Source organism: Lathamus discolor, chromosome 10, assembly GCF_037157495.1.
Source record: "Lathamus discolor isolate bLatDis1 chromosome 10, bLatDis1.hap1, whole genome shotgun sequence".
NCBI classification, from domain to species: Eukaryota; Metazoa; Chordata; class Aves; order Psittaciformes; family Psittacidae; genus Lathamus; species Lathamus discolor.
Window position 1 is genome coordinate 3,602,195 of NC_088893.1, and position 26,203 is coordinate 3,628,397.

The 26,203-nt window shown below is 42.2% G+C and overlaps 1 protein-coding gene across 2 annotated transcripts in view; it reads right to left on the reverse strand.

The window, feature by feature from the left end:
- SLIT3 (slit guidance ligand 3) overlaps positions 1 to 26,203 on the reverse strand; it is a 533,501-nt gene that overhangs the window by 92,270 nt on the left and 415,028 nt on the right. For both annotated transcript variants that reach the window (XM_065690971.1, XM_065690970.1), the window contains 6 exons: positions 25,085 to 25,248; positions 22,297 to 22,429; positions 12,053 to 12,121; positions 10,890 to 10,961; positions 10,633 to 10,704; positions 4,353 to 4,424 (listed from right to left, as the gene is read on the reverse strand). In XM_065690971.1, the coding sequence (XP_065547043.1) occupies positions 4,353 to 4,424; positions 10,633 to 10,704; positions 10,890 to 10,961; positions 12,053 to 12,121; positions 22,297 to 22,429; positions 25,085 to 25,248 (582 nt within the window). The remainder of the gene's footprint in view (positions 1 to 4,352; positions 4,425 to 10,632; positions 10,705 to 10,889; positions 10,962 to 12,052; positions 12,122 to 22,296; positions 22,430 to 25,084; positions 25,249 to 26,203) is intronic.

Here is a 26,203-nt window from a genome sequence, read left to right on the forward strand (position 1 = left end):
GCCCTGGAGGGCAGGGGGGCCCAAGACTCTTGGTTGGTATTCAAGGATCACCTGCTACAAGCTCAGGAGTGCTGCATCCCAACTAGAAGGAAGTGCGGCAGGAGGGCCAGGAGACCTCCTTGGATGGATAAGGAGCTGCTGAGGAAAATTCAAAGGAAAAAAGAGGCTTATAAAAGGTGGAAGCAAGGACAGGCGGCCTGGGTAGAGTACAGGGATGTTGTCCGGGAAGCTAGGGACCAGGTTAGGAAGGCTAAGGCCCAGTTAGAATTAAACATAGCCAGGGATGTTAAGGATAACAGGAAGGGATTCTATAGGTACATAGCGAATAAAAGACAGACTGCGGACAACGTGGGCCCTCTCCGGAAGCTACCGGGAGAACTGGCTACCCTGGGTTTGGAGAAGGCTGAGGTTCTGAATGACTCCTTTGCCTCAGTCTTCACAGGCAAATGCTCCGACCGCACCACCCACGTCTTGGAAGGCTGATGCAGGGACTGTGAGAATGAAGACCTTGGGCCCACTGTAGGAGAGGATATGGTTTGAGACCATCTTAAGAACCTGAACGTGCACAAGTCCATGGGACCTGATGAAATCCATGCACGAGTCCTGAAGGAGCTGGCGAATGAAGTTGCTAAGCCACTGGCCATGGTATTTGAAAAATCACGGCAGTCAGGTGAAGTTCCCGACGACTGGAAAAAGGGAAATGTAACCCCCATTTTCAAGAAGGGGAAAATGGAAGACCCAGGGAATTACAGACCAGTCAGTCTCACCTCTGTGCCTGGCAAAATCTTGGAGCACATTCTCCTGGAAGGCATGCTAAGGCACATGAAAAACAACAAGGTGCTTGGTGACAGCCAGCATGGCTTCACTAAAGGGAAATTCTGCCTGACCAATTTGGTGGCCTTCTATGATGGGGCTACGGAACTGATGGACATGGGTAGAGCAGTTGATGTCATCTACCTGGACTTGTACAAAGCGTTTGACACTGTCTCACATGACATCTTTGTCTCTAAATTGGAGAGATATCAATTTGATGGATGGACCACTCGGTGGATAAAGAACTGGCTGGATGGCTGCACACAGAGTTGTGGTCAATGGCTCAATGTCCGGCTGGAGACCGGTAACGAGTGGTGTCCCTCAGGGATCGGTGTTGGGACCGGTCTTGTTAAACATCTTCATCGCTGACATGGACAGTGGGATTGAGTGCGCCCTCAGCAAGTTTGCCGATGATACCAAGCTGTGTGGTTCGGTTGATATGCTGGAGGGAAGGGATGCCATCCAGAGGGACCTTGACACGCTTGTGAGGTGGGCTGATGCCGACCTTATGAAGTTCAACCACGACAAGTGCAAGGTCCTACACCTGGGTCGGAGCAATCCCAGGCACAGCTACAGATTGGGCAGAGAAGAGATTCAGAGCGGCCCTGCAGAGAAGGACTTGGGGGTGCTGGTCGATGAGAAAATGAACATGAGCCGGCTGCAGCGTGCGCTCGCAGCCCAGAAAGCAACCGTATCCTGGGCTGCATCAAAAGGAGCGTGACCAGCAGGGCGAAGGAGGTGATCCTGCCCCTCTACTCTGCTCTTGTGAGACCTCACCTGGAGCATTGTGTGCAGTTCTGGTGTCCTCAACATAAAAAGGACATGGAACTGCTGGAACAAGTCCAGAGGAGGCCACGAGGATGCTCAGGGGCTGGAGCACCTCCCGTATGAAGACAGGCTGAGGAAGTTGGGGCTGTTCAGCCTGGAGAAGAGAAGGCTGCGTGGAGACCTCAGAGCAGCCTTCCAGTACCTGAAGGGGGCCTATAGGGATGCTGGGGAGGGACTCTTCATCAGGGACTGTAGTGACAGGACAAGGGGTAATGGGTTAAAACTTAAACAGGAGAAGTTTAGATAGGAGATAAGGAGGAAGTTCTTTCCTGTTAGGGTGGTGAGGCACTGGAAGGGGTTGCCCACGGAAGTTGTGAATGCTCCATCCCCAGTGGTGTTCAAGGCCAGGTTGGACAAAGCCTTGGGTGACATGGTTTAGTGTGAGGTGTCCCTGCCCATGGCAGCGGGGTTGGAACTGGATGATCTTAAAGTCCTTTCCAACCCTAACTATTCTGTGATTCTGTAATTCTAATATAAATGAAATTGGGTGAACATTTCCTTGCAGGCTTTAAACAGCTATGGAAAAAGCAATTAAAGTATCTGGATCTCGGTGTTGTTCTTCTAATTACAGACCAATTTAAAGCTATTACAAAAAAATTTATGAAAACAGAGTTTTGCCTATGCTACACGAATATTTCTTTGCAATTCTAAAGGTTGATTTGATACTTTCTCTTCCCTGCCCCCAACTGTACTGCTGCAGAAGGCCCAGGGTGGTGATCCTGCTCACCACCTTGGGAGTCAGCCTTCTCCAGCCACCACACCTACCCCACTCCTAGCCCCACAGCTTGTGTATTTACATAAAACTCTGCTCTCCCTTGCATCGTGATTTTGATGAGTAGCAATTCCTTGTATAACTTTCAACATTATCCCAAGTGCACGCTTCCTCCTTGAAGATCTATATATCAGGAGGAGCTCAAAATGAATTTATTCTCAATTATGTATGACTTTGCTTGGATAAGCACAGATTATTCTGGCATGTGAAAAGCAAAACCATGGTGGTTGCTGAAAGTTTCAGGATCCTTTTTAAGAAATTGGAGAGCACAATTGCACTGTAAAATTCAATTGTTCAGCTGTGCAAATTACACCCCAGGCAGGTCTTATTTATTTTATGGATCCTATTTATTACTGTTCATTTGAGCTTTGTGTATTTTACATTTCTGGCAGCACATATATCTAAACAGAGAGACTGCAGTGCTTGTATTGGGCCAAAGGGGTTTTTATCACTCCCTAAGGTGAACAGTTTACCCAGGAAAATTGTATCTGCACTTCATTTAAAGTAAACTCTGAGGAAAATCCAAACAAATGGGGCATGATATGTTTATCTCTTGAATTCTAAAAATACCCTCAGAAGCCAGATTCCCAGTATGGAAGGTGTCACTTCCAAGAGGAGGTACAGGGCTTCGGCTCAGCCTTGCATTCCGAAACAACACACAAAATTACTTGACTACACTGGGAAATATGAACTAGAAATACATTTTGTGCAGAAAAAGTATTTTCTCTGCCTTGGATACCATGGCATAAGCTTGAAACAGAGAAGGTGATTTCTCAGTTGAAGTTGAAATTGCCCGAGTTGCTCACATATGATTCCTGTCCCTACCAATCTGAGATACATTTATGTTTTGTTGTCCAGGGGGAAAGGGAGGCAGAAAGCTGTTACATAAAATAACCAGCCTGAGGACATCCAGAAAATAGGTAAATATGAGCTGAACCTTGTGTTCAGGTGAGTGCTCTGGAGGGCATGTTTGCACTTGCAAAGAGAGAAACAGAGAGAGAAATAAACACCTATGTTAAATGCACACGTATCTGTATGTCTTGACGTGTATACATCAGCATCACATCACGTGCGTGAGGGCAGCATCAGAATCAACTTGTGCACCAGCCACTTCCCAAAATCACCTAGACATACCCAGGTCTCTGGTTACTTCAGCACGGTAATCGAGAAACAGGCTACCCCAAATTACTGTTCCTTTACATCTACTGTCTAATGATGTGAAGTATTATCACACATTATCTCAGTGCAAAGCCATTTTCTGTTCAACTCGTTTGGCACCAACTGTTACACTTCAGGTTTATTTTGCAAGAATTGCAGCTCTTTGTCTTTACAGTTCTTCCATCAACTGAATTGTGTTAAAAAATATCCTGGACCTCCATGAATACAATAGTAATTTCCTGAAATAGCTTGAAATGTCTAGTAATTTCTGCTAATTATGGAATGAAGTATTAATGCTGTAAAATGACCAATTTCCATATGATTAAGTATATGTCTGAAGTAGTGATTCATCAAGGAGTTCATATGCTGACAGCATTTCAGTATGCAAAACATGTGACACTTATTAAGCAAAGAATTCACATTTGCTTAATATTTGCTCTTTGTGGGAGGTTTCCTGTCTCACTCTCAGACCATAACACACTCTGCATTTCACACTGACAATGCTGAAAGAAAGCTTTAAACACAAAGTCCACAGAGGAGAAAACTGTCACATTTGCTCATTTAGTTTTCCTGAAGAAAAATATTTTGGTAACTAGTAACAACAGATTCCATCATTTTTTGATTTCCTTTGAACAGATGCACCATGAACATCCACAGCAGAATATGGAAAGTGAGCAGGAAAACCGGACAAGCTGTACAACCTTTAATTTGTAATAACTCGTACTGTTATATAAATATGAAACCCTCAGCCAAACGGATGAATCCAGGCAGAAGTACTTACAGATGGGACAGGGATACCAGGTCGTTGAAAGAACCTTCAGGAACACTGGAAATATCGTTTCCATGGAGTGTCCTAGAAGAGGGGAGAAGCAGGATGGATCAAACCACCATATTTTATCTGCTCCCTGTAAGTGAAGGAATTAGGGCTTACAAAGGGTATTTAAGTCTGTTTCTTTGAGAGTTTCTATGAGCTTCACAACTCCTGAGCTTCCACGCTTTATTACTTCTACTTCTAGATTTTGGCATTTAAAATAATGATACCGTTGGAACTGTTGGTGACTAATGTTTTCAATTACAAAGGTGACATACTATTCATGCTATTAAAAGTGTACTGATGACAAGCAGAACCCCACATACAGACCTGTATTCTCTTGCAGAATCCCATTAGCCAGAAACACAGAAAAAAACAGAACAGGGAAAATAGGAACTGTGGAAGTTAAATTAAATATTGACTTCAGAATGATCCTAGGAGAGAACGAGGGTCCACATCCTACTTCCCTATTCTTACACTAGGAAATACCTCTTTGTGTGGTATTTTTACAATCTTTTTGACAAATACATTTATGCTACCGGGGAAAATACTTGAAATCAGTTGGTTTAGGCCATTTTTCATCCTGTGCAAAGAAACAAACATATTTCTAGCAGAGTTTTCAGGATCCTTGTGAAAGGGTTTTCCACTGTTCCCAGGACAATTGAAGCAGCCACTTTATCTCTTTTACATAGCTAAGGATAAATGAAAAAATTTTTCTTGCAGCTTGTAGAGCATAATCCTTGTATTCAGAGTGGCAGACACAAGAGTAAAACTCATTATTTGTGACTACTTGTGGTTTTCATTGCAATTGTAACTGAAGGCCCTGCGACAGAGTAGGGCACCATCACAGATGCTTTGGCAGACAAACAGAGCTACGGTCAGATGGGAAAACATGCAGCAACAAATGAATGTGAGGGAGGGCACAGGACGTTGGGGGTTACAACTGCATGAAACCCATCGAGAAGATACACAGTCATGTAAGATTTGATTTGATTTGATTTATAAATAAAATCAGCTACTCAGCTGCTGCATCCTCCGCATCACTAGAAAACTACCTGGTAAAACAACAGCACAGAGAAAAATAGTTTATTCTATTTTTTCTAGTTTGCATGTCACTGAATAGCAGTTTACTACTACTCGTAATAACAGACGGAAGTCATAAGGAGCCAACAAGAGTCGATGCTGCTGGATCTCACTGGCTGAAGTTTTGTTTTGTTTCTTTTAAACAAAAGTTGGTAGAAAACTTGCAAAGGAAAAGGACATCAATATTTTAAAGTTGTATTTTCTTTTGCTCTTCTCCCCTGAGCTGGCTCAGTTCTAGCAAACTGCTATATTCTTTATGGCCACCTTCCCAGGACCAGGAGTTACTGTCAGTGCTCCAGACGTGGCAGAGGAGAGTGGAAAACAGAAACCTGCTGTCAGTTTTGTAGCAGTTCTTTCCCTGGAGTCATTTATTTTCTAAGTCACCTGGTGATTTGTGGAACACAACATCACATCTTACCTTTCATTTCTGTGACTGTACAGATCCTTGAAAGGGGGCACACTGAGCTTATTTAAAGCAAACCAAACCTGTGGGCCCATGGAGATACACAGTAGCCCCAGATGAACATAAAACCATCTGGGTCTGCATCCTTTCTTCCCCAACACCACTGTAAGCTTCACCAGGATGTACATGATGCTTTATAACTCTTACGAATTCTTCCTTTACATGCTACCTTACACCAGCATACACACAGCAAGGAAAGCCAAACTTGCCAAGGATACACCTTGCCAAACACACCTTGTTCTGCCTCCCATGAGGATGGGCCCTGCCATGGGGCTGTGAACTATGTGAGCATAAGCAATGTTACCATGAGCACATTTCACAGCTGCTCATTGCAGCTGCAGTTTCTATCTTATTGTACCACAAAGCTTTTCTATAGAGCATGAAACCACAAAAAGCTACAGCAGAGTTATCCTGCTGGCATCTTTCTCCAGTTCTTAATGCCAGTACATCAGAAACATCCAACATCCTGGTTCTGAGATTTTCTTTTAAGCATACCTAGGTTTTGGCTATTAATAATACTGGCATGTAACAATAGATCTCCAAGCAATTCATCTGCACAGGACGGATATGAGCTCCCACACAGTAACTCCAGATAAAGCACACTCACTAATTCTACACGGAATGACCAACTGACTGAGACATACCCCACAGCTATTAAATAAGAGTTATTTTTGTTGGTATGAGGATGCATGATCAGGCCTGGTCAAAAACTTGTCATCCAGGTGTTTCCTCCTTCAATGAAATGAGCACATTTGAATAAGCAGCCACACAGAATGAGCCTATATTCCGATCTTTTGAACTATTTAAAGATGTGCAAGGCAATCCTCTCTGAACAGATGGCAGAACTTATATTTATCTTCCTGTCAGATCAGTTGCATATATTCTGTGAAAGGGTGCATTTTCTTCCTTAGATCCCTTGGAAACTTCTTCCAAGTGAAGCTGAACAATGACAAAGCCTCTGTAACAAGGTAAACCCATCACAAATACAAACCCATTTACTATGAATGACTTCACTACATGTCTCAAACACTGAGGTATGTTTCCTGCATTTTAATAAGAGAAACCACACCAACAACATTATCACCAAGCAGCTAAAATGAAATGATAAATGCTAAACCCCTTTAAAGTCACAATAATAAATAGTGGTGAGAGAATTCAACAGTGTAATAAAATCTTCTTCCTCTTGGATCAACAACAGGAATCTTACACATTCGAACAGTTAAAGCACATACAATTATGTGTGTATTCTCCCTCAAAAGCACAACTTCCAGGTATCCTCTTGCCTAAACAGTGGTAAGCAGCAGGGGTATGGATTTAAGGTGATGTGGATCTCTCAGAGGACATAGTAACAAAACCCTTGAATTCTTGAAACAGAAACTTTCTTCTACATGTAATCTCATTAACTTACTACTTTGTCTTCAGGTAAGGAACACCAGGTTACTTCAGACACAAAGGGAATGCTTTTTCAGCAAGCTATGATCTACCCTGTAAAGCCAGAAATGTGGCTAAAAGCTTGACTGAGCTCGCAGAGCCACATCCCATCAAAGGCAAACACCTACAATGAACCCCGAAGGATGCCAAACCCTGCAGGAAACAACACAACTCGGATGTCAGAGTAAGCGGTAAACTAACGTGTCATTGCTCAATGCTCAGAACAGTGATGCTTCTACAGATTTATTGCATGGGTTCAAGTAGTCATTGTGTGATGCAAAAAAAGCCTCATACCAAAGCCAAATGAGTGCAGGATCCAACAAGAAAAGTGTATTGCAAAAATTAGTTCCAAAATTATTAGTGATAGCTTTATCATCAAACACATTACTGTGTTTGTGTAAGCTTTGAACTGCAGTAAATATCCACTGGTTTTCATTAAAACTAGAACATCTTATCTTAGCAGAATATTCTGCAGCTTATTTTATCTATATAATAAATATAACATGGAAAATTGTTTAGTGATCTGAGAAAGTACCTTTATTTCTGGACTTTGCCTCTTCATTGAATCATGACAATATGTCAGAAGTTACAACATTGCATACAACAAGAATAATCTTTAAAATAATCAGTTCAGGTCTATCAGAGAGTTCCAATAATTATAATTAATTTGTCTCAACCTCAGTTTTATTTAATCCATTCACATTTAGCTTCTACAAAGACTAGCTTTGGACAAAAAACCCCTGAACAAAACCAAACTGCCAACGTTTCACTGCAATAGCTTTGGTGCAAAAACTACTGATACCAACTTTTGCTTATTACAAAAACTCTTCAGGTTCTATGTGGAAACACCTCCCCAGCACATTATGGCTGCCATTAGGGATAAGCCAGGTGAAGCCTGAAGAGAAAAGGCCTGACTGTGTAAAAACACTGATACATATTCAGGCTTAAACATCAACACATTGACTCTGCAGTTTTCTCAGTTGTGCTGAAAACTGTGAACACAGGTATCTGTCAAAGACCAACTTCATCATACAGCTATGATTATTCTGATTTTCAAATAGATATTTACTATATAGGCAAAAAGTAAAGAAAACATAAGGAATTGGGAAGACATAGGCACCTGCATAAGAAATACCTGCTACCTTCAAAGGCATGTACAGCCAAAGGCAATGAGAGCTCTATTTCCATTAAAAAAATAAAAGTGGAAATTGTTTTACTTTTGTTTTCTCTTTTAAATTCCCCTGAGAATATGGATAATAAATAAGTGACAATACCAGATTGCACACTGTTATTCAGAAGCCATTTTCTCTCTGGAGAACCAATTTTTACTAACAACATAGATGACGTGGCTAAAGTTGTATGATACCAGAGTTTTGTGGGCCATAATAAATCAATCTGGAGGCTTCCAAATGCATGCTGCAGAGACAGAGATTTTTGGTTAGGCTTCATTTTACTCATGCTGCTCTGTGCGAGACAGGGAGGGCTTCTCCCTTGAAGGAGGAAGATACTCTTTCAATTTGATTAGCAGATAATTTAAAAAAGCCAAAAGATAACAAACTGTATTAAAATACTGTCCTTTGTTTCTGTCCATATGTGGCCTTCAAGAACAGAAGTAAAAAGACAAATTGTAGGTACTGGAAAGAGTGAGACGTGGTGTATCTACACTGTAATGCAGGGCAGAGAGTCCCACACTAGCTTTAATCAAGCTTGCATATCAGACACAGGCCAGAAGACAGCTCCATATGGAATAATTTATTTGGCCATGACTAGAACATACTCATCTGTGGCTGAATTTCAGGATTCGTGTAACAGCTCGAATGTGACCATCCTAGTGCACTAGAAATCAGACTCCCAAGCCAAACTTAAAACAACAAATCCAAATCACGTATCTTTCTTGTTTTTACTAATGAAAACTGGATATCAAAAGCTGTCTTGTAAGTTAGGATGCTGAAACTTGGATATCTATTTTACCACTCAAACCACAGTGAAAGAGCTTGGCCAAACAGCACTGCCTTACTGCTTCCAGAGTTGCAGTACTGCATGTGATACACCTTAATTCCACACTTACGGAGTCAGTGGACTATTGCTCTTCAAACCACAGAAACTTCTGCTTGTGAAATAATAGCATGAAGTTTCAAAGGACTCAGAACATACTCTTTAACTCCTCTGTCCTGACCTTTCAGTGTTCAAAGACCTCTCTCCTTCGGCAAACTGAATAATCCCAGCACACATAAGCTATTGAATTCATTCGCTTTCAGTTGACCGTGCAAGTAATGGTGACCCACTTGTGTTGCTGGGCAAAAAAGGGAAGAAGGTGAAGAAGAAGGTGGCTTCTCCACCTTGACGTAACAGCAGCACATGGGGTAATGTGTCCACACAAACAACTAAGCACACGCAGCCTAGGGTCTGTTTCTGATGGGGCAGATGGGGAATGGGAGACAGTATATAGGAGACTGAAGCAGGAGTCAGTCTATCAGATGCCTAAGAAAAGCTGGTGGGGGCTGCTTGCTGTAAGGAACAGGCCCACATCCCATACTGAGACAATATAAAGATGACTTTCAGAAGAAACTGTAAACAAATTGTTCAATTCAGAAAACTGCTGAAAGCAGCTACACTGGAAAGAAAGATTAGAGAAAAGGATCTCCAAAGAAAGAAACCACACGTGGACACCTCTGAGTATGCCACCAGTCAACATGAGGTGAAATTTCATTCACAACATTAGAGACAGACGTCTCAGCATTACTGGTGCCTAGTCACTGGCTTCACTTACTCATTGTTCTAGTGGGCGTTCTATCTTACCTTCAGAAGACTGCATTTTTATGTAAACCTTGCCTGCAGGAATCTGAATTAACAGATAATATTCTAAACATTCAGACACTCTTGCTAAAGCATCCAATGGAACCTGACACTCTAAAACATGATCAGTTTTTCACAAAAAGTCTTTTCCTGTGGGGCACCCAAACATTGTTTAAGTAGAAGAGACAGACACTATACAGTCTCTTGGAGGGCTGTTTTCACGATAGTTCTTGTCCCTGAACTATCAGAGGAAAGACATTTGTCCTGCAAATGTGTAATTGCTTCAAGGTTTAGCATTCACCTGCATTAGTCATTACCGGACATATTGCACCTAAGTACAAGTACACTGAAGCTAATTGTGTGAAAACATTTACGACTACTGGATCAAGTGAAAGCCATCTGCTCATTAAACACCTCCTGCCACCAACAGCATTCTAATAAGCTGCAACTCAGTTGCATTGAAGAAGTGGTACTTACAGCACTCGAAGAGACCTGAGCCCATTGAAGGCGTGGACTGGAATGCACCGGAGTCTATTGTAACTCAAGATGCTGGAAAAATGAGAAAACAGAGTTACAGCATTCTATTTTTGTTGATTATTTCACTACCAACTCAAACACAAAGTGGCATAGAAAGCCATGTATGCTTAAGTAACAAAATATATACTAATTGTTCAACACCTAAGATGGTATCTGAAAAGCAATTGCAACTATTACCAAAATACTGGACTACTTACAGTGTTGATAACTGAGTCATGTTGGTGAAGGTGTAGTTGGTCAATACACTTATGCTGTTGTTGCTCAAATCACTGAAGAAACACACAGAGAAATATCACTTATGTGAATGGAGAAATGTCTTTTTTAAAGTTTACTTAATATCTGCACAGCAAAATGCTTGAAGCAATTAAAAAGTCACATATTATCTCCTGATGTATATCAGACTCCCCTCAAAAGCCTCAGTCAGAAATGTTAAGGCCTATTTCCAGCATATAGCATTCAAAGAAGAAAGCATCAGTGAATACATGCAATATTTTTGAAGAAGGATAAACAATAAATGATACAAGCACGGGTGAATATGTACTGTACCAACTTGTTTTGCCGTGTATCACAGGCATACCATTTCCATATGTTCTTCACACTGACAGCTACTAGAACAAAATGTCATTTTTCATTTGGAAAAAGTCTTTTAGGCTCAAATAGAACATTCTGGTTTGTTGTTGCTCTCCCTTGAAAAACAAAATTAGGAATGCTTCCAAATCCCCCCCCCCCCCCCTTTTAAAACAGAATTCCAGCTTTCCTTCCATATTTTGGTCTGAGGTTGTTCTGCCCATTTGACTGGAGTATCTACAGAGCTGATTCCAACAGCATCTGAAAACTTCTCATAAATGGCTCAGCCAAGAAATTTCACTCCTGTGTATCTCAGGGAGCAATTTACTCAACAAGGTCTAGTTGTGGTTCTACCTGCATGAATGCTCGGAGCAGAAACACCTATGCAAATTTTCATTGCCTTAGCATTATAAATACTGCCTCACCTAGAACAAATTAATGCCATCTCCTCTGCTAATGACCTTTACAGCCTTGCACAGATGAATCTGCCAAGTGAAACTTGCAGCCTGTGTGTGAGTTTAGTCCTCTCGCAGAGACTGGAAGCTCCTGCAGAGGAAAGGGCTCTGGTGCTCTCACTCACCTCGCTCTTTCTACACTCTTTATGAACATTTATTGGCAACAGTGGCCACTGTGAAACTCTTTCCAAATTTAAATTACAGAAGGGGCTTGGGGTTTGTATGGTTTTGTTTTTTCCTTTTCTTTTCCTCAAATACACATGATTTCTGTTCCACCTACAAGCTAGTGCAGAAAGAGTCAGGTAATTTTCTTGTCATTGAAACCAGGTGTTTCTTACATCAGTGTGAGGTATCTGAAGGCGGAGAGTCCCTTCGGCACAGCAGTCAGATGGTTTCCCTCCAGGTACCTGAAAAATGGCAGATTTGACAATTACAAGAACAGGTTAACAAGAACTCCTGCCCTTCAATCTACAGCGTGAATTGTCACTAGAGTCACCAAGGAAATGATCTTCGATTCACTGCTGTGAAACTCTAACAGTTTCTTCTTTATAAGTGAATTATCCCACATGCAAAGCGTATAGAATCATAAAATCATAGAATAGTTAGGGTTGGAAAGGACCATCCAGTTCCAACCCCCTGCCATGGGCAGGGGCACCTCACACTAAACTGTGTCACCCATGGTTCTGTCCAACCTGGCCTTGAACACCGCCAGGGATGGAGCATTCACAACCTCCCTGGGCAACCCATTCCAGTGCCTCACCACCCTTACGGTAAAGAACTTCTTTCTTATCTCCAATCTAAACTTCCCCTGTTTAAGTTTTAACCCATTACCCCATGTCCTATCACTATGGTCCCTAATGAAGAGTCCCTCCCCAGCATCCCTATAGGCCCCCTTCAGGTACTGGAAGGCTGCTATGAGGTCCCCATGCAGCCTTCTCTTCTCCAGGCTGAACAGCCCCAACTTCCTCAGCCTGTCTTCATACGGGAGGTGCTCCAGCCCCTGATCATCCTCGTGGCCTCCTCTGGACTTGTTCCAACAGTTCCGTGTCCTTTTTATTTTGAGCCTATTATTAGTTATTATTGAATTATTATTAGACTTGGAAACAAATAAAGGATCTTTGGCCTACAGCAAAAATGAGCATCTGGTTCTACTATGACAGCAACTGAAGAAAGGGAGAAAAGTTGTACAGCTTGTGCCCTGAACCTAAGCTTACCTTTAACAAGTTACTGTAAGAATGGAGCTCGGACTGACCCGGTTAGGAAAGGTTTTGTCACAAAAGTTCCTTGTACAGCCAGAACTGGAAGAGGAGCTGCACTGCCATGTCTCTGTGTTGCACAAAGTCTCACTCATTCCAGTGTCAGCACAAACACCCATGAGTCTGGTGGCACATCCTTTACAGCACTTCCTGCTGCGGGATATACACACTCATCACCTTTCCTTTCCAAAGCATGCTGGTACAGGAGGAAAGCTTGGTACAACTTGAACACTGAAGACCAAGTTCTCTTTGAATACAGGCTCCTGCTACAAGCACTAGGTGTATTTAATAAAATAGCTTGTGCTTCCAGGGTGGAAGTTGTCTGAGACACCACTGAATGTGTCTCTATTCAGACACATGAACAGCAGGGCTAAAGCACATGGCAGCAATGAGATGTGGGGCTTCTCCTGTTTATTACAAAAAAAAGTGGGACTGAGCTGGCTTTGGGGTGAAACTGCACCCCTGGAAGATACCACAGTAATAAGGCTCCAATGGAAACTGACCACTGCAGTGCCGTAACACTGTCAAGGTGACTCCAGACATGTGCCAGAAGCTGAAGAGAGACAAAACCTGGGAGACAAATCCAGCCTTCTCAGAAATAGTGTGTAGGAGGAAGGCAGTCCTGGCCAAAACCAGGACACCCCCTCCACAGGTGAGGATACGACGTGAAGTGGTTATTTCTCTTCCTTACAAGATACTTGGGGGGAACAGGTCACCCAAAGAAGTGCTGAATTCTCCATCCCTGGCAGTGTTCACGGTCAGGCCGGATGGGGCTTGGAGCAAGCTGCTGTAGTGGAAGGTGTCCCTGCCCGTGGCAGGGGTTGGAACTGGATGAGCTTTAAGGTCCCTTCCAACCCAAACCAATCCGGGATTCCATGATTCTATGATTTTTCCTAAGGTAGACATGGGCAATACAAGTGATGTGGTATGTTTTGAGAGATAATGAAGCATAGCCAGGAAATGCTGCCCACAGACATGACAACACCCAATGTGCTGCCTCCCATGGCTGGAAATAAAACCCAGTGATCATGGTAAGAATTTTTATCCCACACACACTGTTTCCTTTTCTTTGGCAACAGATCTCCTTATTCTGCATTTACTACAGCAAATAATAATAGATTATTACTGTGCTATATGTTCCCTCTCCACATTAATTGTAACAACAGAGATGTTTGTGCAAACTAAAGCCAAGAAAACTTTATTTTTACATCATTAAAAAATAAAATCTATAAACACTAATAATTTCTTACATAATGCCCTTTATAACTGCTGCATCTCCCCCTTCAGTGTCAGCACAATGCCCTCTCACCATTTTCTTCTGAACTGAAGTACCCCATGCTCATGGTGACCTGCTCTGCCTGTGTACAGGATCCCACTGCGGCAGAGTTATTTCAGAGCATACGGTGGAGATGACCTTGCTCCTGCTAGGATTAGGCCAGACTAGCAGGACCACAGGCGTTTGCATTGCCAAAAGTAACATCCTTCCTTAATGGAAATCCCCGAATTGAACAAATTCTTCTCTCCATTCACAATGATCGCAAGCATCAAGTGACAATGTTGCCCAGCAAACAGACCTTGCAAAGTAGTGGCAGCTGCTCTGCTGACACAGACCACCACAAACCGAGGCACTGGTTAGCTACGCCACATTTACACCTCCCATGGACATTCGTATCCAGCAAGTGTAAAGCCACTTGCTTCATTTTGACTAGATTCGTTATAAATTATATTGAAAGTTGAGTTCCTTGGTGAGTTCACTCCATAAATTGTTACACAGAAGATCCTCAGAACTCAGGCACATATGTTACTATTTAAACAGGGCAGATCATGTCTCATTTCCCCAGTCATGCCCTGCGATGGACGCAGCAAGCTGCTGGGAGTCTGCACCTTCTCTTTCATCCCAGAAAGTCGCAAATCTTAAACCCATGAACCAGGGTAGGTTAAGGTTCCAGTCTTTATTCCAAATGCAAAATCCAAGGGATTTCCAAAGGAAATCAAAAGCAGGTCATGCATTATGCATTTGGAAGCTATATATGAATTTCCTTTAGGAAAGGAGACTCAACTCTTGCAATGTGTTGAAATCTTCAGAAATACATTTTCAGTATATTCTCTTGTTGATCCCAATACGAAATAGCCTGCAATTTGAACAAACTGATGATGGCTAGCCAAGGCTTTCCCCCATTTTCCTCTCTGGTGCAATCAAAAGTTGAAGGTACACATTTTATTCCGGCGCTTCATTATTCAGGCTAACAGACATGCAGACCCCTGGAGCTAAACCCCTACAGAAGATCTGCTTTGAATAGCTTTGGATTTGTACTGCAAGCAATTCCATGGTTATAGAAACGTGGTAGCAGGAAGCTGCAATGCTTCTACCAGTGGTATAATTTCTGAATAAACACACTGAAAAATTACTGCTAATATACTTCTCATGCAGGCATAAGAATAATTCCCCACTGTTAAGCCTCTCACCACATTATACTAAGAATGGCAGTGTTTCCTAAGCAAAAGGCATTCATTTTGAAAGCACATTTAAGAGCAATGAATTTGAAATAACCAGAGCTTTTATGGCACAAGAGCATGCCAAGAATCAGCAGGATCCAAGATGCAACCCTGGAAGACACCAGTTGCTGCAGGGGGGCTGCTGCCCGCTGCGGGCCAGGCCTCTGTCAGAGCCTGGAAATGGGGACAGCAGCTCTGCACCTTGCTGGGCTGAAGGTGAGGTATGGGGCTGGAAGGTGAACACAGGGAATCAAATCACCCATTCCTGAGGGTGAAGGGGTGCAGCTTATTTATGTTCACATACATATCAATGAGAAAACATGGATGAAGCTACAGACCCCTGCCCAAACAAAAATCCACAAGCCGGAACAGGATGATGCAGAGGGAAGATTGTTTCTGTACTTCTTTTCAATCCTTAGCCAAAGGAAGATGATATGCATGGCATCTGGTGTGCAAAGAAATTCTGGCGTGAATGAAAAAATTCATGCTCAGAGTCAGGTTATTAATATATAGCCAAAGTCAAGAGTGGGTGTCAGCTGCCTTAATTTAGACACACTGACTAGTATCCAAACCAAACTCATTTGCTTCCTAAAGTCTTTAGATTCTGCAGTTGGGGTATCAGATTGGAAACTGGTTTTTACCCATGACTGCTGCTGGGAATCTTGAAGTCTCAATAATGATTTGTAACCAAGAAGCAATTACCAGGGCCAACACTGGAAAAGCCCAAACCAAGCCACCAAATACCAACCAGGGAAGGCTTGCTCTAAACCAGGACCAAGTGCTGCCACAGGTAACTGTCTGGCCAGGATGCTGGCACTGTGGGGCCTGGCCATGCCTGGCTCCATGCCTGCACTGCAGAGCCCAGTGCTTGCAGCAGCCCCAGGGCTCATCCAGCAACTTCCACACACACTAACATCACATATAAAATATTTAAAACTATGCATAAAAGTTGACAGCTGTTCTTTTTTCCAACTTGTCTATTTTTATACTGAAACCACTTGGATTGGAGGTGATACAACCACCAGCACAAGGTGCCAAAGCGTCATGTAACGATTGGAATCACTTGGAACCTTTTTTGTACTGAAATGTCTATTCAGCCATAAAGTCAAGCTCACAGCAGCAATCTGTGCTAAGAGAAGAAACTGGAGAGAGAAATCAGTTCTCAGGCAGTAATTGAAAAGGCACAAAGCCTCTCCTTTAATTTCTTTAAATATTTCATGTAGAAAGTTACCTTACGAAAAAGTTGGTACTTGACAATTTTATGCAGCTCTAAAGTTAAGTTCTAGTCTGAACTTTTGGATGCACATACCCAAGATCCTAAAATTTTGAGGCCAGTTTCATTTCCTAAAACTGGTGGTCTGGAAGAGAATTGGGCTGTGAAAGATGGAACATCCACAAAGCATGAATTTTAAGAGCTTCAATTACAGTTTCTTGAGAAGAAACAAAATTCTAGTACAGATCTAGGTACAAATCTGGATCTTGAATGTGTTTTACTGTTGGCAGCTCTGGATTTTGCTGTATTTGTACATCAGATCCCAGCCTACAGGTCTGACGCACAGAAACATGGCTGTGTTTGGGAGAAAAGTGAAGCCCTAAAGTTAAACTCACCTTCAGTCTCTACTGGTACTAAAGTCACCTTTCTGATATGTACTCAAACTTCGTCAGTCACTGAACACATTATTAGATACTACTGATACAATTTACTTTTTCTAAACTATCAGATTTGAAATGCAGATTAAGTCCTCTATTTCCACTGTACCTACAATATCCTTGCACAGAAATATCCATTCTCTCAATGAGAGGATTTTCCCCTGCAGTGAATTAGGCAGGTTGTAAAACCTTTTATGACACAGGACTATTTAAGCCCAAGCTTTGATCTAAAGTGTTTTTTCTCCTTTATTATCAAAGGAAAAGTCACTGAATTCTGTGCTAAGGGTTAGTGTATAAAAGAATTTGCATCCTCAAGCAGATGATTTTCATCAGATATCTCACTTCAGAGTCATCCCTTTGATCAAGAGCAGTATAGGCATACTGAAAAATGCAACTAAATGGCTGCAATATTCTACATGTACCATAACCAACTGCTTAGAGCACATTTATTGCGGCAATTTGGATGGCCCAAATATGAGCCACTGGTTTTAGTCACAAGGCAAGAGAAAGCACAAATGCCTTGTTGGAAGATGGAAAGGAGGGTTGAGATTGGTGGTAAGTACCTCCAAGTAGATGTGGCAGCAAATTATGGCAAGCAATATCCTCTGGCAAGTGCAGATACAGCTGAATAAAGCTGCTGTGCTAAGACTGAGGCAGCAACAGGCAGCAAACTAGAGAGGGGAACCAAAGGGACAAAAGATGGTTGAGGGGATCTCTGCTAGGAGCCACTTGTGAGAACTGTTGTGCCATGCACTGAATAAGCTTGGAGGCTAAATGAACCTACCAAAAACACACACGGGAAAGAGAAGGTTTGTGAGGAGAGAAAGAGAAATGGCAAAAGTAATGCAAATATTAATACGTATTAACATAAATGGAAAGAAAAATGATCACTAACAATGATGTATGGATGCAGGTTTTTCCTAACAATCCCATCAGCGCTATCATATAGCTCAGTGTCAAAACAACATTTGGAGTATAGAGATGACATGATTAGTACATATTTATTCTAAAATACACCAGGCTCATTAAGTCACAGCTTATGCACACGCCGTCCACATTAACTGCCTCCAGTGTTTTTCCCCAGTGCAAAATATTATTTGCTGTAGGTCCATAAAAGCAGCTGGATGCTGTCAGATAAGACTTTATTAGAAATAGACTCTACTTTAGTGAAAATAAAAAAATCTAAAAAAGAAAAACCTAGTGTTAGCACACTGAGGTAATATGGAAAGGGAATAAGAGCATGGGAAAGTTAGTTCAGACTGGGGGGGGGGGGAGAGGATAAAGAAAAGGAGGGCTTGAAACACTAAGCAGCAGCGAGGCTAAGCTCCAAACTAGCTCATTGCATCAACATTTTACTTCTGAACATCTGGACTAGAAAACTGAGTATGTTCAAAAAACCCCAAGGCTTCTTTTCACAGCAAGCACAGTGGGAAAGCAAGCAGGCAGTACGTAAATATACAGCAAAGGAATTTGTAAGAAACAACGTAAGACTTCCCTATTCCCAAGAAGCTGAAAGGAGGCTTGCCCATGATGACGGGGTTTTGTGAAGGAATAGCTGGAAAACAGAAACGTCTTGCATCATCATCCCTCTAAAAAGCCAGGAGACCTAGTGATCTTTCCCACTCTATTCTAGATGGAAGGTTTCCCTGCCAAGGTAATCCCTCCTCCCAAGGGTGGTACAAACCAAACGCAGGGATGTCTCCTGTCATTCCAAGCTCTAAATGTGAAGGAGATAATGGTTTTCACATGTTTTGTCTATATACACATCCAAAACAGAAACTCGGGAAGAAAGCTGGGGGGAGCGAGCCTGCGTCTCCAGTCCACCATGTAATAAAACATTGCTGTGGATCTTTTTCACTGAGCTTAGGAACATGGAAATTTGACCCAGCAAAGGGTAATGTTTTCCCTGTGTGCCTGTGCAAGAGATACGTTCATTTTTGCATGTTGCTATTTAATACCTGTTACAATGAAAAAAAATCCTGTTTAAGGCTATTTTAAGACCTTTAAGAGAATTTAAAAGAACTTCTGAGAAGGTTCCATTCAGACATGACAGACTGGTTTATCTAGATACATGGCTGTTCTTTTCCTTTACCCATGTTGTGCAAAAGCACACTGCAGTTTAATCAAAAGCACTGCAGCTAATGTGCCTTGTAGATAAATATATCGATAATGGAAGTTTATTCTTTAAGTTTATTCAAACTTAAACAGGGGAAGTTCAGGTTAGATATAAGGAAGAAGTCCTTTACTGTGAGGGTGCTGAGGCGTTGGCACAGGGTGCCCAAGGAAGCTGTGAACGGCAGTTTTCAAGGGTGGGTTGGACAAAGCCTTGAGTGACACTTGGTCTAACATGAGGCGTCCCTGCCCATGGCAGGGGGATTGGAACTGGATGATCTTAAGATCCTTTCCAACCCAAACTGTTCTATGATTCTTTAAATGTCAGACTGGCACATTCATAAGATTCCACTAAAATGCTCCCCTGCATTACAGAATCATAGAATCAGCTAGGTTGGAAAAGACCTCTAAGATCATCAAGTCCCTGTTGAGGCCTCTGCAGGGAGAGAGCTGTGGGCTACCAGGACAAGAGGCTCTTTTACATCCTTGCTCTCCCCTTGGCATCACTTCTGTTCTTCATGATCCTGGTTTGCTGTGAGTGCCTGGTGGGAGCGGGGAGACCCCAGCACACTGCCCAGAGGTCTGACATGAGAGTGCGGAAAGGGAGACAGGGAGCTTAGGCTGCAGTAACACAGGGCAAGGGTTTTTAATCTATCTGAGCACCTGACTTCTGTATTGGTGAAAAAGGAGAAGACATCCCTGCCCTGGAGGCTGCTGTGGCTCTCTCAAGCCATGCAAAAGCCATGGTATCTTCTCAGCAGGTAACTTACGCATTTCCTGGTTTCAGGTGCTAAACAGATCATAGAATCATGGAATAGTTTGGGTTGGAAAGGACCTTAAGATCATCCAGTTCCAACCCCCCTGCCATGTGCAGGGACACCTCACACTAAACCATGTCACCCAAGGCTCTGTCCAACCTGGCCTTGAACACTGCCAGGGATGGAGCATTCGCAGCTTCCTTGGGCAACCCATTCCAGTGCCTCACCATGCTTATAGTAAAGAACTTCTTTCTTATCTCCAATCTAAACTTCCCATTGCTACCACAGAAACAAAACAGCTTTAAGATTATAGCCTTAGGACACAGTTCAAGGGACCCAGGACTGCCCTAGGGAAATGGGGGTATTCTAGTGTGAGGAGTGTAAACAGATTGAACGAGATCAATGTCTTTTATCCTGTGCCCAGATATCCATTGGGTTCTCTCTGCCAAGTTATAGCTGTCCTGAAAGCAAAGCAAGAGGTGGGGTTCCACAGGAGATGCTGTTTACGACAGCAGCAATGACAGATCTCAAACACAGAACAATAAAAACACTTAAGTTCATGCTAGCAACTTGGGACCTAGGTGATATAGTCCCTTCTAGATTATGGGCAGCACGTTATCTCAGTCTGGAAGCAGAAGGCAGGCAAGTAAGATTGATTTTTTTTTCTTTAATATGTATAATTTATTTCATTCTTGTCACAGTTTCGACAGAGACATGACATTTTTAGTGTCAGTACCTGCAGCTCATCTTTTGGTATAGATACAAATAAGGAGCTCAGTTTATGTTGGTTGAGAGGAGAGTGAGATCAGGATTGAATTTTGAGACAGCTGGGACAGATTCAAGGTTATATTTGCAGAACATGAAATATTCAGAGCCAGCCAGGCCATGGCTGACTGTGTTCTGCTGACACATTTCTGGATTGAAAGCAGAAAGCTGAACTAGAGGCTTGCAGCGCCAAGAGGCTCCTACTGAAGAAGACAGTCACGTAAACTCCGCTGAACTCAAACTGCTCAGTTCCAGGCTATTGCCTCATTTGCCAAGAAATAGCTGAAGAAATATAGCAGTTTTCAAGAATGTGAGATTAATTTCACTCTTTTTGTGAAAGCTATGTCACCAGTGTATCAGATAGTATCAGTAAAACTCAATATGCAAAATTGAAATAGAAAATCTTCTCAGTGTGGCAGTGGAAATCAAAGTAACATCTGTGAGATCTTATTGTTGGCAAGTCATATTTGAATGCAATGAAACCTGAACAAGAACAGAGCAGAAACCACCTTGCAGGCTTTTTATCATGGATGGCAGTATATAAGGGAATGTGGGCCAGGACTTATCTTTTAATTCAAACCACTATTAACCATGACCTGGTCAACAGTGTCTCAAGGACATACGCTCCTCAGTCAGCAATAAAGTCTTGTATTTGACTACAACACCAGTAAAAACAGAGCAAACCCCATTCTCCCATCATTAAAATGATGTGTACTTTATTCACCAGCTGCCCTGTTACAAAAGAGTAAAAATAATACTAGACACTAAAAAATGGCAGAATCAGATTATAATTCATTACAAAAGTCACTGAACATACCAACTAACTCAACCAAGTACTTTCACATAGAAATGTTGATGAGATTGTAATAAGTTTCAGTAACAACTCACCTGGGATAGATTTGAATAAGGACCTGAGGGGGAAAAGCTCAGTGTTTCTATTGCCAACTGTTAAGCCAAGCAGTTCCACCAGTGTGTTTTCTTTCCATGGAAAAAACCAAAATCGAGTATAAAGTCATAGCGAGGGGTAGATGAAAAGACTAGAAAGACGGTTCTCTACTAGGATGAATTTACTTTACAATTTAATGTAATTATCTGTTATTTTAGCCATTTCATGAGGTTTGGAGGAAAGAATTCATTGTTTGTTTCCACCACTGGCTTTCTTTTCCCCTTTTTTAATCTCCTCAGAGGATAATTAGCTCACAGCTGGGTAAATCAGGAACATACTTTCATCATCCTTTCAAACTGCCTTTTGCGAGCTTAGGCTTCTCAGAAGCACTACAACATTATTCGATACTAATACATGCATTTGTTCCCTACATGCAAAATTAATAGGTACAAGGATAGATAAACTCTGTTTCCGTTACACAGCAATGTAGTCAGTCAAGGGACAAGTATAAAAATAACAGTGAAAACATATGGAAAGCACCAAAGCACAAAACACCAGTCACTAAAGTCAAAGGCGAAACCCCTGAGGACCTGCAAAGCCTCACTATGATGTAATTTCATTAACTTCTCATGAATGAAGCTATGTAAAAGGTAACTTACAGCTCAGTCACGTCTTTGGGAATTCCTTTGGGCAATATCCGCAGCCCTTTGTTGCTGCAGCGTACCACCGAGTCCACACAGGTACACTGGGAAGGGCAGGGAGGTGAAAGCAAGCAGCTGCTTTCTTCATTACCTGCAGCGGGAGAGAAACGGAGCATTAGGGAGGCAGCTTGGCAGCCCAGAGTCATGCACCTTGAAGAGAACTGCTTACAAGGACCAAGGAGGAACATCCCTGAATCCAGGGTAACCATCACAATAAAGCAGATCCAATGGTTTGGATCAAGCTGCCTTCATACAGGTTCTTCAGGCAACATGAACAATGGCTCGAAACTCAAATAAATAGATTTTCCAATAAATGTTTTTTTCTGAGGAATATCTACTTCTCTCTAGTTTTGCAAATTACAGTAAAATTAATTATGTGAATCCCAAAACCTCCCCCAGCCCAATGTACTGGCTGAAACGCAGAACTAGACCAGAACATTGCCCTTAAATTCATCTAGACAGAAGGTATCTGCTATCTACTCTGCTTTAGGAGGATCTTTTTAAATTCAGCTTTTTAGCTGTTTATTTTTCCCTTTTTAAAGTCAGCCTGGCACTTCATTTATCATCTTGAATTGTAAAACCTCATTGTTTTTGACAAGGATAACCAGGCAAAGAACAAACTGAGCAGCATACTTCCAACTGCTGGTGATCCATCTGTGCACACATAAAAATATCTACTTTCTCCAAAAGTGGTTTCAAAGGTCCATAAACAGCAGATTAAATCTTGTAACAGAAGAACAATGGCCTTTCTGCAGAAGAAACCAACTCTTTGAAGTTCAGAACATTAAAGCATTCATTTTCCCTAAAAGCAACAGGCTTAGCAAAGCATAAGGCAAATGCATGCTACAGTGTCATGATGCATATGAAAGGAAACACTTAGTGGCACATTCTCTAGATGACAGTGAGAGGAACCACACAACTGCTGGTGAGTACAGGCAGTCTGAGCCGACCTGCATGGAGACACAGTGCTGCAACCCACGAGCACACAACCAGCTTGCTTTAACTTTGTTTTAACTCTTCCAAAGACTAACTAAGACGGATCTGTTTCCTGCTTTGCTCTGCTGGAAGTGCCCGTGAGCACTAAGATGATAGAATAAGACTGGAAGTCCTGATGCAAGAGAACAAAATTACCCACCAACGTATGGGTAGGGAATTGTTCATATTCAGAGGGACGGAGGAGCACAACCAGCCTACAGAAGAACAGGGAAGAATTTTTTTCTCTTTTTCTCTCCAGCAGAACTTAATGACTGGAAACTAAATTCAAAGCCTTTCATAAACCTGCAGGAAGAGCACATTTCCTCAGCATATTCAATTTTCCCCTAAGCTCTGTGTGTTACACCCTGCCACGATCTACCTTCCGTTCACCACAGCTGTCTGAGTGGCTTTCTGTGATACAGAAAGCTCTCAAGTGTGCAATGTCGTTCTGTGGGCTACTAGGATTGATTTATTTATTTCTCTCAAACTAAGATAAAATAATTCTTTACTGACTGAACTGGAGTCCTTCGAGCACTGAGCCCAAGCTCCAGGGCCTGCTGCCAGACTGTACAACTGGGACAGGAATTCATTTCCACTCTAAGCAGGAAACTTCTATCACCCTCATGGTATCTGTAGAGCTGTGACTAACTGCAGCTCTACCATATCTGGTCTGAACAGGCACTCACAGCCTACAAGTCAAGTTAATCATGCAGTTGTCAGTTTTTCTCCTTACTATTCTCTTTAAAATCTGCTTGATCAGAAGACAAAGAACTACCTGGAGAATGAAAGAAATGTCAGTTGTTTGCTTTTTTTAGTAAAACCTACATAGATTCAGCAAAGCATCGCTGAGTCCCTTCAAATACTATCGTGGTTTAAGTCCAGCCGTTAACTCAGAACCACACAGCTGCTTGCTCACTCCCCACTTTCTTCACCTCCTGGAGGGACGGGGAGGAGAATCCAAAGAATGTAAACCCCACAGGCTGAGATAAGAATGGCTCAGTAACTAAGGCATAACACAAAACCACTATTGCTACCACCAATGATAGTAATGATAAGGGAAATAACAAGGCAAGAGAATACAACCGCTCACCACCCGCTGACTGATACCCAGCCCGACCGAGCAGTGATCTGGGCCTTCCGGGTGACTGCCCCCAGTTTACACACTGGCCATGACGTGCTGTGGTATGGAATACCCCTTTGGCCAGTTTGGGTCAGGTGTCCTGGCTCTGCTCCCTCCTGGCTTCCCATGTCCCTCGTCACTGGCAGAGCATGAGACTGAAATGTGCTTGATAGGAGTAAACATTACTTAGCAACAACTAAAAACATCGGTGTTATCAGCGCTGTTCCCGGTCTAAAGTTGAAAACACAGCACTGCACCAGCTACTGAGAAGGAGAAAAATGACTTCTACAGCTGAACCCAGGACTGTATTCATACCTGTTATTGGTGAAACTGGACAGTATCCAAACCTAAAAGACTTTCCAAGCAAGCACTGTTTCCATAGGCTTCACAGTGTTAACTAAGTGTATGAAAAAGGAAGTGAGAGAAAGGGCCAGGATCACACCAGGATTACATAAAGGAGAGCATTTGTCTAGAATAATTTATTCTTCTATTTAGGTGTAGATAGTAGAAATTCAGAAACAGGAAATCAAGAAGAAAAATTAACTCCTGATAGGAAACAATGATCTCTTCAGCTCTAGATGGCTCTCTTCCTCATCAGTGCTCACAGAGGTGCCAACATTATCATAATTGCCAAGAACTGGCTTTTCTTACCATCACAGGTGAAGTCCTGGACATCTACATCTTGGATTGGAATATCCTTTAAGAAAAAGGGTTTCAAGCAGCGTGGATTTCCACTGACAATTCTCTTCTTCCTCAACCATTTTCCCAGCCAGGCCAAATGGCAGTTACAATTAAAGGAGTTAGCCAGCAAATTACTGAAATGGAACAAAACATAATTGCTTCAAACATGAACATACAGAAATACAGAAATAACTACAGAAAGATGATGGCTCCAAATCCAAGCTCTATCCTGCCATCTGTTTCTCTGAGAGCCTTCTCTTTTCTACAGATCAGGGAAGTTCTATGCAGGCTTCAGACTAGGACTAGGGTTGTAATTAAAATATATGCATATATATGTTTATAAATCAAAGTACACACTGCTACAACTATTATCTAGAGATACTGACACCATTATCAGGGCTGTATTTACAGTGGATTTCAACCCAAGCTACCACTCACATCCAAGTTTAAACTCACCTCACACACTGCACCTACAAATGCATGATTTTCAATAAGATTACTTGGGGTAATGCCACGGAAAAGCTTAGCACTGAGCTACACGTACCACTCCCCATGTAGCTTAGCACACCAGTCCTTGCCCCAGTGTGCTCATGCTTCCCACTCACCTGTATCAGCCCATACAAACCATTGTCAGCGGGAGCCACTGGCAACCTGAATTTGGGTTTCCTATTGAAATAGTAAGGATAGCACTCTGTATGCACAAATGTACGTCTAAAAAGCAGCATTGTCATCTTAGAGCACTTCTTATGAAGCTTTCTAAGGTCAGTGTAGGGAAAAGAATCTGCTCTACTGGCTGATTCACTACAATCTACTCTAGTTGCAGCCTTGCTGCAACTGTGCTGTGCTGTGCAGTACCCAAAGCAACCACCTGACATCCTCTGTGAGAGGGATGGATTCTTAACTCACCTTGGGTTAGCGGCATTTAGAAAGGAAAGCCCTATCCACCCTGTTTTAAGCCATGAAAAAGTAGATGTGCAGCAAGTTTCTCAGTAGAGCACCTGTATCATAGATAGTATAGAGAATATATAACTCATTCTATTTCTTAATAGGCTGTGATCCTTTCAATGAGTGTGAGAGTTGTTTTAAGCA